The following is a 20,143-nucleotide window of genomic DNA, read 5'->3' on the forward strand; positions in this document are numbered from 1 at the left end:
TGTGAGATGATGTTTAGAGGATCATTACTGATTAATAGAGTGTAAGATGTCAGTGAAATTTTATTTTGTATTCTTAACTCCATTGCCCTCAGACTTCTGTTGTCATTTGTGAGGGTAACCTTCTGAACTTGGGATCTTAATATTGAAATAAAAGCCAGTATTCTTAATTTACTCACTCAGTTGATGACATATGCTTAATAAGTTAGTCACTGTGGTTCAGTCTTAATTTATTGGGCTTGAAATCAAGACATGTGTTTTGCTCTGTTGGGAAGTTATTCAGTCTGTGGGCTTTAGTTATGTTATCTGTGAAATAATTTGACGTGCATTCGGGTGTGCTAAACTGCCCGCTGGCCAAATCTGGCCTATGTCTGTTTTTGTGTGGCTCACAGCTGAAAATGGTTTTTCCATTTTTAAAAGCTTGTTTAGAAAAAATACAAAGAAGAATATGCCAACAGACCTTATGTGGCTCATAAAGCCTAAGGAATTCACATGCCCTTTATAGGAAAAGTTCTTTGACCTCTGATCTATGCGATTTGAACAGTCCTTCTAGCTCTAGTGGATAGACTGCTCACTACTGTTACCAAGTTAATGGGCTAGACAAATTTATGACAGGCTAGGTCTAAGAACATGAAAGTGAGATAGAGTTCCCCATTATTAAAGTCCCTGGGATTGGTTACTGAAAATAATTTAATGAAATGGCTACAAAAACCTAGACTTAATTAGCTGTAAGAATCAACTCCATACACTGTGTATATATACACGTATATACGTAGGTACATGTACGTACGTATACACATGTTCATGTATATACACACATGCACACACATATATGAATGAATGTACTTACTAAAATCTCTGTCTTAATTGCTATAATAGGAAACCTGCAAAGAAATAACAATAGGGTTAGGCGATTTAGAAACATTTCTTTGAGGGATTTTAGTGTACATTTTTGATGAATCTTTTTAAGGGGAACTTAGAACTTTGAGGATTGAGCCAAAGATACCAAAATTTATATGAATTTGTTTAGGGAATGTTAGGTTTGGAAAAAATAAATAGGAGATACCCTTCATTTTCTGCTTAGCTAAAGAGTTCCAGTTTAGATAGGATGTTTTAAAGATTTGTATTTTTTTGTTCTCCTAGGAAAAAAGTCTTCAGTTAGATATATTGTGATGGAACATTTAAAAGTAAAAAGTCATATTTTCTATAAGGGATTATTTTGAGATAGTGAGCCAGTTTAGACCTCTTCATGCCCACAATTGATGCCCTTAGATGTCCCTAGTCTAGCTTAAATAATTTTCACTATTCTTATACCAAAATATAGTCTAATAAGTATAATCTGATTTTCTTCTTTCTAGTTATGAAAGCTGGAGATGTTATTTCTGTATACTCTGATATAAAAGGCAAATGTAAGAAAGGAGCCAAAGAATTTGATGGAACAAAAGTATTCCTTGGAAATGGAATTTCTGAACTAAGCCGCAAAGAAATCTTCAGTGGGCTACCTGAACTGAAGTATGTCATCAAGTGTTTGGAGGAAATATGCATTCTTTTTGGTGGTTCAAGAAAAATAAAAACAATGTAAAAAATATATCTAGTTGCATTATAAAAATATTTTTGGGGGGTATAAATTTGACTGGAAAATAATTGTTCAATGCATATTTCCATGCTTTTTTGAAAAATTGCTTTTGGGTAGAAGAATAAATGCTTAGATTAAAGGGCCCACCTACATAAGCAAGCAGTCATGCTGTAATTGTTAGTTTCAGTTTTCCTTTTGAATTTTATTAATTTATTGATTTGAAAATTTTTGCACCTTTTGGGGATTTGCATCTTGATAAAGGATGAATTATGTGACTTATCCAGAACTGTTTAAACAGTCTGATTTTTGTGAAACAAAAAGATTATGATTTTAATATAAATTAAAAAGAAAAGTTTTTATTAAGACATTTTTTTACCAGAAAGCCAGCAATCACATGGCTACTTGTGGTCAAGAATTAATACTTGGATCTGGGGTGCCTGGGTAGCTCAGCCTGTTGAGCAACCGACTCTTGATTTCAGCTCAGGTCATGATCTCAGGGTCATGGGATCGGTCCCCATGTCAGGCTCCATACTCAGTGTGGAGTCTGCTTGAGATCCTCTTTCTCTGCCCCTTCCCTGGTTCATGCTCGCAAGTGCTCTCAAATCTTTAAAAAAAAAAAAACAAAAAAAAACAACATTTGGATTTACTCAAACCAAATTAAAAAAGTTTTTAATCATCTTGGGTTGCTACTGACTCTAAATAAATTAAATCTGTGGGCAGTCCAGAATCATTTTGCTTCATATTTTCAGCTATTTAAGGAGTTCTGTGGACAGCTCCATTACTCCACAGTTGACAGCTGATGTAGACATGCCGAAAACTGAATTTATCCATGCAGAACTGGACTACGTCCCTGATTCCTGGAACAGTTTTCATGTTGCAACAGTCTGGGTTTATAGTTGAAGTTAATTCTTCTGAAGAAACAGATTATTGGATTAACTAACTCTAGATAGCAGTACTTTCCAAATGGCCAAGAGCAAAGATTTTATTCTCCTTAGAAGACTTTATGAATATAAAGATAAAGTATATATATATATATGTGTGTTTATCTTTGGGTCTGTAATAGGAAGTAAACATTTTGACTTCCTCCTTTGGTTCTATTTTTAGTGGTATACTCTTCATCCTCTCTTTTTTTTGTGACTGGCTTAATTTTTTTTTTACTTAATTATAATTGATACATAATACTGTATTTCAGGTGTACAACACAGTGATTCAATATTCATATGTATTAGAAAATGGTTACCACAATAAGGCATTACCATCTGTGGTTATACAAAGTTGTTACAATATTATTAACTATATTCCTCGTGTTGTACCTTACATTCCATGTTTTATTGATAATTTATTTCATCTTGTTTATAATTTATTTAATCCCCATAACTCATTTATAACTGGAAAGTTAATCTTTCTCACTTTATTCATTACCCTTATCCCCTTCTCTGGCACCCATCAAATCTGTTTCTGTTTTGTTTTGTTTGTTCATTTGTTTTTTAGATTCCATATACAAGTTAAATCATACCGTATTTGTCTTTATCTGTCTGACTTATTTCACTTAGCATAATACCTTCTGGGGCCATCTATGTTGTCATGAATGGCATTTCATTCTTTTTTATGACTGAGTAATATTCCTCTCTCTCTCTCTCTCTCTCTCTCTCTCTCTCTGTGTGTGTGTACACTGCATTTTCTTAATCCATTCATTTATAAGTGGACAGTTTTCTTCCTGTGATGGATTTCTACTTATAATTGATTTCTAGTTTCATACTGTTGTGATAGGAAGAAAAGCTTGATATGATTTCAGTCTTGTTAAATTTATTGAGATTTCTTTTGTGGCCTAACATGATCTATCCAGGAAAATGTTAAAGGTACATTTGAGAAGAATGTGTAGTCTGCTGTTCGGGGATGGAATATTCTGTATGTATGAAGTCCATGTGGTTTGATGTGGTGTTTGCTCTTATTACATTATTTTCTGTCTGGATGATCTATCCACTGATGTTAAATATGGTTTTAAAGTCCCCTGCTATTGTTACTATTATAATGATTCTCTTTATGATTATGTAATATCCTTCTTTGCCTCTTATTACAGCCTTTGTTTTAAAGTCTGTTTTGTGTCCTACATGTATTGGTACCCCTGCTTTCTTTTTGTTTTCATTTGCATGGAATATTTTTTTATAGCCCTGTACTTTCAGTCTGTATTTGTCTTTGGGTCTGAAGTGAATCTCTTGTAGTCAGCTTATAGATGGGTCTTGTTTTTTATCCATTCATTCATGCTATGTGTTTTGCTTGGATTGTTTAGTCCACTTTCATTTAAAGTAATTATTGATACATGTGTACTTATTGCCGTTTTGATATTTGTTTTCTGATTGTTTTTGTAATTCTTTGTTCTTCTCTTGGGATTTGATTATTTCAGTGTTAGGCTTGGATTACTTCCTCTTTACTTTTTGTGTATCTATTACAGGTTTTTGGTTTGTGGTAACCATGAGATTTGTCTATAATAACCTATGTATGTAACAGTCTATTTCAAGTTGGTGGTTGCTTAAATTCCAAACATTCCAAAACATTTCTCTCTTCCCTGCAGCATTTTATGTTTATGCCATCATATTTTACATCTTTTTATTTTATGTATTCCTTAACTATTATAGATATAGTTGATTTTACTACTTTTATCTTTTAACCTTCAGACTAGCTTTGTAAGTGGTTGATCCACTACCTTTACTATATATTTGCCTTTACTAGTGAGATTTTTTTCTTTCATATATTTTACTTCTTATTATGGCCTTTTCCTTTTTGCTAATAGAAGTCTGTTTAATACTATAAAACTAGTTCAGGGGTGATGAACTCCTTTAACTTTTGCTTCTCTGGGAAGCTCTTTATCTTCCCCTTCAGTTGTGAATGATAACCTTGATGATTATTCTTGATTGTAAGCAGTCTGAATGTATTGTGTCACTCATTCTCTTCTGGCCTGCAAACTTTATGCTGAGAAATCAGCTGATAGCCTTATGGGGATTCCCTTATATGTAACTAATTTTTTTTCTGCTGCTTTTAAGAGTCTGTCTTTGTTTTTTAATTTTTGACATTTTAGTTATGATGTATCTTGGTGTGGATCCCTTTGGGTTCATTGTTTTGGGGATTCTCTTTTTCCTAGATCTGGATGTCTGCTTCCTTTGCCAAATGAGGGAAGTTTTCATCTATTATTTCTCAAATAAATTTTATGCCACTTTCTCTCTCTCTCTCTCCTCCTTTGGGGACTCCTATAAAGGGAATGTTAGTGCATCTGTTAGCTCACAGGTCCCTTAAACTATCCTCATTTTTAAAATTCCTTTTTCTTTTTGTTGTTCAGTTTGGGTGATTTTTACTTCCTTGTTTTCCAGATCACTGCTCTTTTCTTCTGTGTTACTAATCTGCTGTTTATTCCCTATAGTGTATTTTTATTTCTGTTATTCTTCAGCTCTGATTGGAACTTTTATATATTTTCTTTTTGTTGAAGTCCTCACTGTTTATCCATTTTTGTCTCGAGTTTGATGAGCAGTTTTATGGCAACTACTTTGGACTTTTTATTGGATAAATTGTTTATTTCCATTTTGTTTAGTTCTTTTTCTGATGTTTTGTGTTATTTTGTTTGGAACATATTCTTCTGTCTCCTCATTATGCCTAACTGTGTTTGTTTCTGTGTATTAGGTAGTTCATCTACATCTGGTGTTGAAGGAGTGGCCTTATGTAAGAGATGTCCGAAAGGGCGCAGTAGTGCAATTCTCTTACCCTGGTACCCAGACATAGGTGCTTCAGGAGTGTTCCCTGAGTGGGCTTTGTGCGTCCTCCTCTTGTGGCAGCCCCTTGGACAGCTGCAGGTGCCCTCTTGGGTGAGGCTGGCTTCCTTCCCCTGCCTGGTTAGCTGGCAGCCTATTCCTGATGGCTACAGGTGTGCTGTAGGTGGAGTCCTATAGACTGCAAGGCTCTGCTGAGGGGCAGGGCTGTATGGGGCTCTCAGTGGCATGTGCACCCTGGCATTTACATTCTAGAGAGAGGATTTCAAAATGGTGTCTGTCAGCTCCAGCATCAGCAGGGCAGAACAAGATAGCAAAAATGGCTGTCACCAGTGTCTTACTTCTCAGGGAGATTCGAGGCACGCCCCCCCACCCAATCCTCTTCAGCAAGTGCTCCAAGATTAGTAAGTAGGCCTACTTTACCTGTGGTCTTTGTGCTTTTTTATTTGGCTTTTGATCTTTTTGATATGGTTTTTGATCTGATTTGGAACCATTTGTACTGGTTTCTGGGTTGAGTTTGTGTGCAAGCCCTTTATGAATGGGGTTTCCTTTCTTTACAGTTTTGTAGTTTTCCTGGACATACTCCCTATTGGTTTTTAAGGCCAGGTGTTTGGGAAGCTCATCTCTTCATGAATTATCTAAGGGTTGGGTTGTTGGATGTGGAGTTTGAAACTCTCCTCAGGGAGATAACATTCCTTTGAGGTCTGTTCTGACCATGGAATGTTGCTCCAGGGGTTTGGTTTTTTTTCCTTAGCAAGACTGTATCCTTGCCTCTTCCACTCATCTTGATGCTGTCCCTTGTTGTGGGGGCTCTGTTCATCCAGTTTCTAGGTCTGTTCAGTTTGTTGTGTTTGTGGGAAGAGGTGAGCTCAGGATCTTATTATTCTGCCCTCTTGAACCCTCTTCCACTCCTCATTCTGTTATATTATTCAATGTCATAGTTCCAGTAACTTTGCTGACAGACTTTTCTGAGTAATGTTTGTTGGTAGGAGTAGCAGGCAGCCATCTTTCAAAAAACTGTTGTTTTTTTTAAAACTCAACTTTTAAACTCAGCATTCAGTTATGCTGTTAGAATTTCTTTCTCTGCCTATGTGAGGAAAAGCATGCTTCCATAACAAAGAAGTGCTACACATATATCATGTTTCTTATTATAAAATTTTAGAACTATGTCTGCCAGTGGTAGTTTGTTATTCAACGAGTAAATTTGCACCCTTTGCTTTCTTGAATTACAGTGGACTTCAGTCATAGACTTCATAGAGGTAGATTAATTTACTAACAACCTGTTTATCATATGAGATCTGGTTCTTTGTGTTACTATATGGAAATACATATTAAAAAAAGTTTTATTTTTTACTTTTTCAAAGATTTTATTTATTTATTTGACAGAGAGAGAGCTTGGGGAACAGAAGGCAGAGGGAGAGGGAGAAGCAGACTCCCCGCTGAGAAGGGAGCCTGACGCGGGGCTCTATCCCAGGACCCTGGTATCATGACTTGAGCCAAAGGCAGATGCTTGACTAAGCCACCCAGGCACCCCACAAAAACAATTTTAAAAGAAACATGGAGGGGCATCCTGGGAAGCTCGTCCTGGGATCGAGCCCTGCAGTGGGCTCCCTGCTCAGCAGGGAGTCTGCTTCTCCCTCTCCCTCTACCTCTCCGCCTGCTTATACTCTCTCTCAAATAAATAAAAATATAATCTTTTTAAAAAATAAAAAAAATAAAAAATTTGCCCAATTTCCAAAAAAAAAAAAAAAAGGTTGTCAAGGGAAAAAAAAGAAACGTAATCCCATACTGGAACAATAATTGGCTTAAATTATTCTTTGTCGAGTTGTTTTAAGTTAAATACTGCAAAGATGGACAACTTGTGCTGGTGGTCAGAAGGAGACAAAGAAATAGCAGAACTTGAAGCACTAGGTAGGAACTGGATTAGAGAGGCAGGCATATAAATGTTAACGTTTGAGTATTTTTCAGAGGACTAGTGTCGTGCAAGTCAGAAAGTCACTTAAATTATGAAAGAGTGAGCAGGTCATGGAATTCAAGGTGTCCAATAATGGGTCCAGACTGGGCAGGGGCTGAGGTGTTGATCAAGGTCAGTGCGCCAGTTGTCTCAACAAATGACTGACTTTTGAATGTGAGGCTTTGACTTTTCAGAAGGTTCCTTTGTATTTTTTCTGGTCAGGGGCAGGTACTATGTAGGAAATGGTTAGATTTGATTCTGGCTGGAGCAAGGACCAAAGACCAACTGATTAACTCTGATTTAACTCTGATTAAAAGTACAGATTCAGACATGTCAGGTGGTAAAGAAGCAAGTGAGGATAAAAGGGATGGGAAGAGGGAGAAAGGAGTTAACGTTTATTGTATGACAAAGGCTGTTAGAACCGACTGGACATCACAGTCATTACCACTGTAGTTGTAGTCCATGAATATCTACAGAAATTATTTCACTCTAAAAAGCAGCGTAAACTTACCTTTTGTGGCATAATAATGATTTGGTCTTTGGGTTCTTGGCACACAGCTCCCCAAATCCTTGGAATCTCTGCAGAGATGAGTGTCTTTTGTATGCTACTGAGATGACTGGTAGCTGGGGGTCCCTAGATAGCTTCTGGAAGGCACTTGACGGAGGAACCAACCTTGTAGTTAGAAGGTTGGAACTTGTGGCTCTACCCCCGGACCTCCAGGGAGGGGAGAGGGCCTGGAAATTCAGTTCATATCCAGGGGTCAGTGATTTAATCAATCAATCATAAAGACTCCTAAATGATGGGGTTCAGGTTGGTGAACACATCTAGGTGTGGGGAAGGTGGTGAACCATACACCTCTCCCTTACCTTCTCCTGTGTATCTCTCCTTCAGCCATTTCTAAGTTGTATCCTCCATAGTAAACCGGTGCTAGTAAGTGTTGTTCTGAGTTGTGTGAGTTGTTCTAGGGAATTTTCAAACCTGAGGAGGGCAGTGTGGAAACCCCCAAATTCACAACCCGTTGGTGAGAAGTACAGACGGCAACCCGGATGTGCAGCTGGTGTCTGGAGCAACACCGGTCTTTTTTTTTTTTTTTTTAAGATTTTATTTATTTATTTGACAGAGAGAGACACAGCGGGAGAGGGAACACAAGCAGGGGGAGTGGGAGAGGGAGAAGCAGGCTTCCCGCCGAGCAGGGAGCCCGATGCGGGGCTCGATCCCAGGACCCTGCGATCGTGACCTGAGCCGAAGGCAGACGCTTAGCGACTGAGCCACCCAGGCGCCCCAGGAGCGACACCAGTCTTGTTGGATCCAACCGTTGAGCCCATGGCGCCTCACAATAACCCCTGGCAGGTCGTGCCAGGACTGGTGCAAGAAAAAACGCCACACATTTGGTGTCAGGAGTGTTGTGAGTAAAGTGAGCCCACCTACCTACCTGAAGCTCAGTGCACACCATCCACATAGGTGCTTCCCTGCCAACATTGGTTCAGAAGCTCTGAACTTGTCTAGTCAGAAGCTTAGACTGTATTCCTTGCTTGTACTCCTGTACCTGGTTTAAATCCAGATTCCTAATCTTGCCTTTATTATTAGAGTGCACTTTTTCTGTGCCCCTCTAATCCCTCGAACATGGTGTTGATTTCCCTTTTTTCTTGCTCTTTGTGGTGTGGTCTGATACACCAGGCCATGTTTGGCTTTCTCCAACAGTATTTGTATGCTTTCTTTTGCCTCTGATGGTCACTGACAGCCTCTCTCAGATGGCGATGTTTGTTCTAATGGAATATCGTCCACCACGTTCTCCTGGGTCCTGGACATTCCTGCTCTCTTCAGTTCCACTGCCGCTTATAACATGGGATAAAGGTAGAAAAGCTCATCTTGAGGATTATGTCAGTAGTGGGCAATTATTCTCTAAAGAGATGAGAGAGTTGTGTGGCATATTTGTGGTTGCTTAGCATCAGCATGATTCTTAAGTATATTTTTATTTTTCATACAAGTACCTAGCATAGTGCCTTGCAAACTGAAGCATTCAGAAAATCCCACCAGAAGGATTAGAATGAATCAACAAATAAAGACACATTTGTTAGTCAGAGAAAGACAAATACCGTATGATCTCATATGTGGAATTTAAGAAACAAAACAAATGGACAAAGGATAAAAAGACAAACCAAAAAACAGACTCTTAACTATAGAGAACACACAGATGGTTCCCAGAGGGGAGGTGGGTAGGGGATGGGTGAAATAGGTGAAGGGGATTAAGAGTACACTTACCTTGGGGTACCTGTGTGGTGCGGTCTGTTAAGTATCTGACTCTTGGTTTCAGCTCAGGTCGTGATCTCAGGGTTATGAGATTGAGCCCCATGTCAGGCTCCGCACTCAGTGCTGAGTCTGCAACTCTCTCCCTTTCCCTCAGCCCCACCCTCTCTCGTGCATGCTCGCTCGCTCTCTAAAATAAATCTTTAAACAAAAAAAGAGTACACTTACTTGATGAGCACTGAGTGACATATAGAAATGTTGAACCAGGATATTGTACACCTGAAACTAATATACTGGCATTAAAAATAAATAAGAACTGGCATTAAAAATAAGAACAAATGCATTATGTTAACATAAATAGCATTTTTATTTAAGTAGCTATGTTAAAAAAAAAAAAAAGACTCCTGTTCTTTGCCTTTTTAGTTTGTTCAAATCTCTGAAGAAACTCCTTTGTGCCTAAATGAAAAATTTATCCTTTTTAGTTTTCCTGATGGCTTTCTACTGCAAGGACTAAGTCATAGAAAATTCACAGGAATATCCTAAGTATTGTGGTATTGAGTAAAAAAGGTTATGTTTGTTGTGCTATGTGGGTATGTCCCTGGAAATTGAGTTTGTATGGACTGTGGAATTTATACAGACTAATACTAGATTTTTCTGCTTTTCAGAGGTATAGGCATAAGAATGACAGAACCGATATATCTCAGCCCCTCATTTGACAATGTACTGCCCAGCTACTTATTTTTACAGGCAAGTATTTGTCAGAGTAAAATATTTAAAGACATTGAAACATAACTTCGGTAAGTTATTTCAAATCTAAGGTTTTTTTCTATTACCATATTTTTTGTGGTTTATTTTTTCTCATCTACCTTTGGTTAAGCAGTAAAAAAAAAAAACCAAAAAAAAAACCAGACCCCCAAAACCAAAAACACTTTGTACATACTCTCTTCTTTTTCTCAACTGATTTTATTTTATTTTTATTTTTTTAATTAATTAATTTTTTTATTTTTTAAAGATTTTATTTATTTGACAGAGACAGCGAGAGAGGGAACACAAGCAGGGGGAGTGGGAGAGAGAGAGGCAGGTTTCCTGCTGAGCAGGGAGCCCGATGTGGGGCTTGATCCCAGGACCCTGGGATCATGACCTGAGCCGAAGGCAGACGCTTAATGACTGAGCCACCCAGGCGCCCCTCTCAACTGATTTTAAACTTTTTAAAAAACCCTGTGTTGCCCAAAAGAGTGTTAATTGCTTATTAGCCTCTACTGTTTTGTTTCTTGGAAAGTAATTTAGAAAATACATTATTTTAAAAAAATGCATTACTGAGGCATCTGGGCAGCTCAGTCAGTTAAGCATCTTCTATGGCTCAGGTCATGATCCCAGGGTTCTGCATTAGGCGCCCCGCTCAGTGGGGAATCTGCTTCTACCTCTCCCTCTCCCCACTCCTTGTGTGCGCTCTCTCTCTCTCAAATAAATACAATCTTTTAAAAAAATGCATTACTGTCTTTAAAATAAATAAAAATAAAATAAAAAAATGCATTACTTTGGGATATTATTCTATTTTATTTAAGGCAAACTTATCCTAGAGTAGCAGTCCTTGTATGATCAAAACCAATAATGAATTAATGGTATAATATAACTTGTTGCCATATAGCTTATTGCTGTAGATACATGAGTTGTCCAGTCTCATATTTCTGGGTGCCAATCAGAAATAGATTGGTTTACATTTTACTTTTCTCCTACAGAAATGTGGTAGTGGCGGGGAGATAGGAACCCAGACGTCTTTGAGTGGCATTAGCAGCATAAAACTAGAATTCTTAAGTGGGCGTTAGATGGTGAAGCACCCAAAATTCCAAAATTTTGTACATTTTCTTAGAAAAAGATCCAGAGCTTTGTTATATTTCTGAAAGGGCTTTGGCCTTCAAAATACTGAGAGCCACTGAATTGAGGGAAAAAATGTGCTTTTTTAGTTAAATTGATAGGGGAAATGCATCATGCATGTGCATGTGTGTGTCTCGTGTGTGAATGTCCAATGAGATCATAGGATACTCTAGGAAACTGTGAATTTCCTGACACTATGTTTACAGAAAACCTATTCTTGGCAGAGGATGCTATACTGGATTACCTCCAAAGATTTCTTTATGTTCTGTGATTCTGAACTTTAAAAGGATTTAGAATCACTGATAATTGATTTTTTTTTCCTTTATAGAATTTGCCATCTGCTGTAGTAACTCATGTTCTGGATCCTCAACCCGGAGAGAAGATACTAGATTTGTGTGCAGCACCTGGAGGCAAAACAACACACATTGCAGCATTAATGCATGATCAGGTGAGACTGTCTTCACAGCAAAAACTGCTCACAACATGTTGAAGGTGGAACTACACATAACTTATGAAACATGTAGACATTCATAATCTGAATGATTTCAGATTCAGCCAAAGTAAAGACTGTTCAGTGATGGCATTCATCACGTGTTGAGTTCAGGTTATCATTTGTGAAGACTATCTGAAGATCTTGAATCCCAGATTTACTAATACATTTGTAGAGTAGAAGTCTTCATAAAATTATGTTTAACTGTAACATTTAGGAGATTTTTTTATGTTCTTAATTATAAGACTTGACACTTTCTAAACTACTAAATTCTGCCGCTAAAACTTGATTGACAGCACATTACTGAAGTATCAATATATACACATATATATATATGTACATTATGATATGTACACATCAAATACATTTTCTTGAGATCCATAAAAACCTTATGATCTGGCTTAATTATAGAGCCTGTTGCATTGTTATAAAATATAGTAAGTCTTATATAACTTTATTTCAGATTTTACTGCTTTTTCCCTACATATATGTATATGACAATATGTTTTCTTTCATAATGGGTTAGTCTGTGTTCAAAACTCAGTGTGACCCTGTAACCATTCTGTGCTGGACCTAAGATTCTTCAGCTCAAGAAGGATAGGGCCAGTTGATGCTTTCTTCTTGTTTCAAATTCCATAAAATTACATGGTTCCTGAAATGCTTAGACACACTAGTATCTTCACCTACTTTGATCTGGAGGCAGATTTTAATTGATTGGTTGGTTGATTAAACAGACAGTTAGTACTTACATATGCCAAGTACTGGGGAGGCAGCAACAAACCACTGGGACCAAAATTGTCTTTATTGTGTAGCTTCCCTTCTAGTTAAGAGGAGACAGATAATAAATTAAATGAATACAAGTTATGGCATGTAGGATTGTGGTAAGGGCGGTGGTGAGCAAGAGAGGAAGGGGAGGGGCATCGGGAGTATTGAGGGGAGTGAGTATGCAGTTTTTAGGAGGGTAGTGAGAAATGCACCCTGTAGAGGTGGTTTTTGAGGAAAGACTTGGAGGTGATGAGCAATATGGAGGTCTGTAGAATGCATATTTTAGCTAGAGAAAAAGCAAGTGTGGGTGGTCTGAGGCTGGAGGGCATCTGATCTGTTTGAGGAATCTCTGCAGTTTGCTGAGAGAAACGAAGTGAGGAGGAAAAGAGACCAGAGAGAGGGAGGTCCCAGGGGTGGATGTTTGGGTCGAGCTGTTGGCAGGGTCTGACAGGACATTAGTTATGCTCGAGTGATGGGAAGTCACAGAAGAGTGATATAAGCCTCTTTACTATTTCAAGTATCCTTTTGGCTGTTGCCTTGAAAACAGGCTGGAAGAGGGCAAGGGTGACTGGTTTGGAGACAGTTATTCAGGGAAGCATCGTGGAGGTGGCAAGAAGTTCTGGAGATGTGTTTAAGGTGGAGTTGTAAGGAGTTGCTGATGCACTGGATGTGGGTTATGGAAATGTGAGGGTAATCAAGATTTTGGGTGAGGGTGACTATGGGAGGAGCAAATTCTGCAGGGAAAAGTCAGAAAGTTGGTTTTGGAGATATTAAACTGAAATGTCTATTAGACTTGCAAGGGATGATGTTGAGCAGGCAATTAGATATTTGAGCCTGGAGTTCAGGACAGAGGTATAGACTGGAAATAAAAATATAGATTGGAAATGTAAATACATATAAAATAGAAATTTGCAAGCCATCAGCATATAGATAATACATAAAGCCATAAAACTTATGTGGGTGGCAATAGAGAGTAGAAGAGGCCAGAAGACTGAGCCGCACGGGTACTGTGTGCCAACATTCAGAGGTTGGGGAAAGGAGAAGGAATGGCCAGTGATGTCAGAGGAAAACCAGAGGAGTAGTAGGACACCCTGGAAACAATGTGAAGAAAGGGATTGAAAGACAGTGGAGAGAGAGCTATGTCAGATGTTGCTGCTGGGCCACATAAAGTGAGGACTGAGAACTTCCAGTGGACCTAGCACCAGGTCAGTGATGGGCAACCTTATCATGAGCAGTTTTGGTGAGTGGAAATGCTTGCTTGGATTGAGAATGAGGGGAATCCAAGAAAGTGAATCAAGAGCACTCCTTTGGTGGTGGTGGTGGGGTGTTATTTATACAGGAATACAGTGAAATGGGGCAGTAGTTGGAGGTGAACTCAGGGAGTACTTTATTTTACGATGAGAGAAATGATCATGGTTGTATGCTAATGAGAGATCCATTAAAAGGGGAAATTGCTAGCAGTATCTTTGAGGAGGTGAGATGGGATACATTTTGATGCACAAGTGGCTTTAGATGGTAGCATACAACAGTTTATCCATGGAAATCGGAGGGTCAGCGGAGTACACGGGTGCAGATATTGGTGGGCCGGTCAATGTGGTAAGAGACAGGAAGGTCTCTCTTGGTTGTTTGAGTTTTCTCAGTGAAATATGAAGCAAGGTCATCAGATGAGAATGGGGATGGGGAAGGAGGTGGTAAGAGCTAGGAGGTATGAAATGTTAATCTAGGAAAATGGAAGTGAGAATGGGCTATGGACACATCCTAGCAATTCCAGTTTGCACTATGGGCTCTGTGAATACAATGGTCATGAATGTAAGATTTGTTGGGATAGTGATGGGCTTTTTTTAGCTGCCTGGATGTAGATGTGAAGTTGGTGAAGAATTGGATTTAACCACAGCAGCATTTTTATCATGCTTATATCTAAGACACAGAAGCATGTGTATAAGAGAGTAATGTGATACAACATGGAATCTAAACTGGGTAAAGAGCATAGCAAGGACAGTAAAAGACTGAGGGCAGTAGATCCATTCATATTTTTCTAAGTTAGCTCAGATTTATACAGTGGTAGGAATTCTTAGGCACCTAGGAAACTCTTTGGCAGTTTTTTTTCATGGTACTCATTTATAAGTAAGGAAAATTTGCCTGCCTGAAGTGTAAGACTTTCTGGTATAGACATATACTTCTGTGAGGCTTAGCAGAGCCCTTCTGCTCTGATTCACTTGATAGAAGATGTAGTATCTGTGTGCCCACTCCCCAAAGTGCCAGATGTTGGACTTTACCAGATGATCATTTTTGATCTATATTTAAGTGATTAAGTCAAGTGATTTACAAGCAGTCTTGCACAGAAAATATAGGAACATTTACTGTGTCAAGATGAAATTGTAACTTTTTCCTTTCATTAGTGCAAATCATTTTATCCAAAGACTTCTGATAAAAATTCACATTACTGGGGCACCTGGGTGACTCGGTTGGTTAAGCGACTGCCTTCATCTCGGGTCATGATCCTGGAGTCCCGGGATCAAGTTCCGCATCGGGCCCCCTGCTCAGCAGGGAGTCTGCTTCTCCCTCTGACTCTCACCCCTCTCATTCTCTCTGTCATTCTCTCTCCCTCAAATTTAAAAAAAAATTTAAAAATTCACATTACTTGCATATTAGTATTTGATACTATTACAATTTCTGAAACATTCACTATGTCACAAGCAGGGAGATAACGCACACACACATACATATATATGTAAATAAATAAGTAAATTTATATTTTCAATAAATATATGGAAGGGTTAAAACCTATCTCTGCACTGTATGTAAATCTACATACACTATATATAGGCACTGTATATATGTTCTGTGTGTATATATATGCACTCTATATATGTGCCCTACATACACACACACACGTATAACCTCAGTGAGTGGCCTTAAAGTAACGAAGGAAGTAATGAAGGAAGGAAAAGATATTTGTTGTTTAAAGTTTTGGGGTATTAATACTCTTGGTTCATTAGAGGAGATGTACTTTCCTGTTTATTTATACTCTTCTTTGTCCCAAAGGAATCGAAGGTGTTAACAGTAAAAACCTTAAGGAAAAATGCATTAGATACCACCAGTGCATAAAACACAGAACATGAAATAGAAGGATTCATTTTATGGAGGAGGATTCATTTAGTCATTAAACTGAATCAGTTTTCAGTTTACCTGAAATCCTTAACTGTAAAGATGATGATATGCTTTGAAGAAGTGATAACAATCTGCCCTTAATTTATGGTATATATTTATTGTGTTTGCTTAGAAGTATTTATCCACGGATACTTTATTCTCTCTAGTAAGTCTTTCCAAAAAGAGTCTGGATATTTTAGATGTGTCCATGTTGTGTTTGGTTTCATAGTGCTGTGTGAAATGACCACAGAAAGTGTAGCAGCATTGTAATCGATGCATTTGTCATACAAGGATGGTGTATATAAAAGAAACAAAAGCAAGAAAAGACACTGAAGAGTTAATCTCGCCATCTCTGCAATATCATTTCATAGTATATTTAAAAAATTATATGAATGTCACAACACATTTGTGAAAGAGTGGCCTCATCTTTGTTGACTTTAACTTAACCAAAGAGTTGCCATAGAAATTATTTTTGAACTACTTTTTATACCGTCTAGAGCATTTTGCTGTGATATACAGGTCAGTATTTTTATGTTGTAATTGTTAGAATTGAATTTTGTTTACATGTACAACTCAGAAAATATTGAGATGAGGATTGATTTTACAAGTAACATTCATCTGTATTCCAAAGCACTAGAAAAACAGATATCTCAGAACATTAGTTCATATTCTTCCAGATGTGAACAAAGCGTATCACATTGGTGATTTTTTTTTAATATTTACCTCCAATAGATATTTTCAAGTTAAGTTCTTAGATGGCAAACACTATTTATATAGGTTTTGAGTTTTGTTAATTAAAAATAGCTGTGCACTATAAGAAAATTAACCTGGCAAGAATGTGCTTTCCTATTTTGTATTTATTTTTAAGTTTTTATTTAAATTCCAGTTAACATCCAGTGTAACATCACTACAGTTTAGTGATTCAGCACTTCCATACATCACCAGGTGCCCATCACAAGAGCCCTCCTTAACTAACCCCATCACCTATTTCACCCACACCCCCCCCCCCACCTGCCCTCTGGTAACCAGCAGTTTGTTCTCTATAGTTAAGAGTGTTTCTTGGTTTGTCTCTAAGAATGGGTTTTTTTTTAAAGGATAAGACTTAAGTGTATTAATGTAAATTTGATACACATTTGTTTAAAGAATTCAGCTTTAAAACTAGGCGTGGGAGGATTGTAGGGAAGAACATAATTTTTCATCACTTTTCCTCGTTATTAATAGTTTTTATGACTGCCTTGGTTTTACACTTTATGTGTTTTGTTTGTTCTTTAGGGAGAAGTAATAGCACTGGATAAAATATCCAACAAAGTAGAAAAAATTAAACAGAACGCTTTATTGTTAGGACTGAATTCCATCAAGGCATTTTGCTTTGATGGAACAAAGGCTCTTAAACTCAGTACAGTTAAGGATGCTGAAGGTAAGTTAAATTTTATCTTTACAGGCTTCTGTAATTGGCTTTGGATTTTGTTGTCATTGTTCTAGCCCTAAAATATCCATAAAACCTTGAAACTGGCATGGATCTAAGATATTTTGCCATAATAGATAACATTTTGCTTTTTATCTTATCCCAGAACATATATACAGTGCCTATATATAATGTATGTCAGATTTTATTTTTTTTTAAGATTTTATTTATTTATCTGATAGAGACACAGTGAGAGAGGGAACACAAGCAGGGGGAGTGGGAGAGGGAGAAGCAGGCTTCCCACCAAGCAAGGAGCCTGATACAGGGCTCCATCTATGTCAGATTTTAATAATACAAAACCAAACCCCAAGACTTGGTCAAACTCTTTGGTCTTACTGTATTTGTCTTAATTTCATATTAAATCTCAAAAAGTTTATTAGCCCTTCAAGTTTGTGAATCTTGAGCTATTTTGTTGTCTTCATGTTTTCTTGGGAGAATGGGGCTATGGAGCTGGGAAGGGAGGAAAAACTGCCACATATCTTGTTTTGGAATAAAATGTTGCATTTATTAAGTCCCTTTATTGCTCTCTTTCTTTGTTTAGACTTGATTTCATGAAATACTCAAGAAATTTGCATATTGTAATGAACCAGTTGGTGTTAGTTTCCCCAAAATGTTTATTGATTAAAGATGCTACTTTATTCAAGCTGAGGACATGGTTTTGACTCCTCACACCTTATAGACCATCTAGTTTTCCCATACATAAGCTCTTGACTTATGTACTGACTACTATCACTACTAGACAGTGGACGGGTCAATATAATTCATTACTGTCACTTTACTGAAATTGTTGGTAGTTCACCAAGTTTACATATCACTGAATAAAGTGATCATCCTCAAAAGCATAATAGACAGATTGGGCTAAGAACAATCAAGATGTAGGGTAGCCATCTTAGAGGTTGGTCTTCAGTGCTATAGAGAGACATTCATTAATTGACTTGGGATAGTCCACTGATTTTTCACTCATCCACATCACTTTATTAGCTGATGGTCATAGGTTGTCATCTTTAGCTCTTTTTTTTTTTTTTTTTTAATCAAGACTATTTCATCACAGATACTCTATGATAGTTTGATTTGGGGTGTTAAACCTAGAATGTCTGGCAATAGACCCAATCTGTTTGATGGAAAATGTATCAGCAGTAATATGAACATCACCATATCTTTGGGACTCCTGGAAAGTGAGAAGTTATTTTGGGACACCTGCCTAATGTGTAATAAACCTCATGGGAATAAACAAACAAATGAAACACGTGTAAAGCTTCCTAGAAAAACGGATTATTCTGAAGAGCAAGGTCTGGACTATTATTTATCTTCTTACAGAGGTGGGAATAGGTTAGATGTAATTGTCTGATTACAAGAGATCAGCATTTCATGGTCAGTTGATTGTTAACCCAGAGGAGTTAGCCAGGAGTTGGCAGGAGATTTATAACAGCGCATTGGCTAGTAGGCTATATCCGAGAGACCCAAAATACAGTGGCTTAGAAAAGATAGAAGCATTTTTTGTTTCTTTGTTTTTTGTGTTTTATTTTGGTCTCACCTAATGGAAATGGGTGTCTGAAGCTGGTAGTTTAATATCTGGGTCCAAGACAGATGTTCCAGTTCTTTCAAGGGGAGGGGAAAGGGCATCAGAATCCTTGGGAATGCACATGCCACTGACCAGGTTAGTCATTTGATCAATTTAGCTGCAAGGGGACTGGAAAATGTAGTCATTAGCTGTGTAGTCATGTGCCCAGTTCAAAACATAACTTTAGAAAAAGAGGTTAATGGGTATTGAAGAACAACTAGCAGTCTGACAAAGGCTTTGTATCACTGAAAGTGATGATGATGATCGTTAAAATTTATAAGATATTTAAAATTTTTATTTTAGAGTAGTTGATATAGTGTTACTAGTTTCAAGTGTACACCGTAACAATTCTACAGTTCTATAAATTACTCGGTGCTCACCACAATTAAGTCACCTTCTGTCACCATAAAATGTTACTATATTATTGACTATGCCCTACGCTGTGTTTTGTCTTTTTTTTTTTTTTTTTAATCTCTGTGACTTATTTATTTTATAGCTAGAAGTTTGTACCTCCTAATTTCCTTCACTTATTTTGCCCATCCCCTCACCCATCTCCCCTCTGGCAACCACCAGTTTTTTGTCTGTATTTATGAGTCTGTTTCTGTTTGTTTGTTCATTTGTTTTGACATTTGGAGTCCACATATAAGTGAAATTCTATAGTATTTGTCTTTCTCTCTCTGACTTATTTTACTTAGCCATCAAACCCTCTAGGTCCATCCATGTTGTCATGGATGGCAAGATGCCATTCATTTTTATGGCTGACTGATGTGTGTGTGTGTGTGTGTGTGTATACACACCACCTCTTTATACCATCTATCAGTAGACACTTGGGAATGCTTCAGTATATTGGCTACAGTAAAGGGGTGCCTGGCTGGTTCAGGCAGTAGAGCATGCAGCTCTTGATCTCGGGGTTCTAAGTTTGACCTTCACATTGGGGATGGAGATTACTTAAAAAAAATATTGCCTCCTGTAAATAATGCTGCAATAAACGTAGGGGTGCATATATCTTTTTGAATTGATGTTTTTATTTTCTTTGTGTGATTAGTAGTAGAATTACCGGATCATATGGTGTTTCTATTTAATTTTTTGAGGAATCTCCGTACTGTTTTCCATAGGGGTTGCACCAATTTACATTCCCACCAAGAGTGCACAAGATTTCTCTTTTCTCCACATCCTTGCAACATTTGTTATTTCTTAATCTTGTTGATTACTAGCATTCTCACTGGTGTGAGGTGACATCTTATTGTGGTTTTGATTTGCATTTCCCTGATTTGCATTTCCCTGATGATTAGTGATGTTGAGCA

At 37.6% G+C, this 20,143-nt stretch overlaps 1 protein-coding gene across 7 annotated transcripts in view; it reads left to right on the plus strand.

Moving 5' to 3' along the window:
• Positions 1 to 20,143, plus strand: part of NSUN6 (NOP2/Sun RNA methyltransferase 6) — a 72,330-nt gene that overhangs the window by 16,582 nt on the left and 35,605 nt on the right. For all 7 annotated transcript variants that reach the window (XR_008506044.2, XR_010411693.1, XR_010411691.1 and 4 more), the window contains 4 exons: positions 1,356 to 1,509; positions 10,199 to 10,280; positions 11,737 to 11,856; positions 17,086 to 17,230. Coding sequence is in view for 1 of the 7 variants with exons in the window: in XM_045874317.3 (XP_045730273.1) it covers positions 1,356 to 1,509; positions 10,199 to 10,280; positions 11,737 to 11,856; positions 17,086 to 17,230 (501 nt within the window). In the remaining 6 variants the exon portion in view is untranslated. The remainder of the gene's footprint in view (positions 1 to 1,355; positions 1,510 to 10,198; positions 10,281 to 11,736; positions 11,857 to 17,085; positions 17,231 to 20,143) is intronic.

Source organism: Mirounga angustirostris, unplaced genomic scaffold, assembly GCF_029215605.1.
Source record: "Mirounga angustirostris isolate CCGP_5_RB_7025 unplaced genomic scaffold, mMirAng1.0.hap1 SCAF_5, whole genome shotgun sequence".
NCBI classification, from domain to species: domain Eukaryota; kingdom Metazoa; phylum Chordata; class Mammalia; order Carnivora; family Phocidae; genus Mirounga; species Mirounga angustirostris.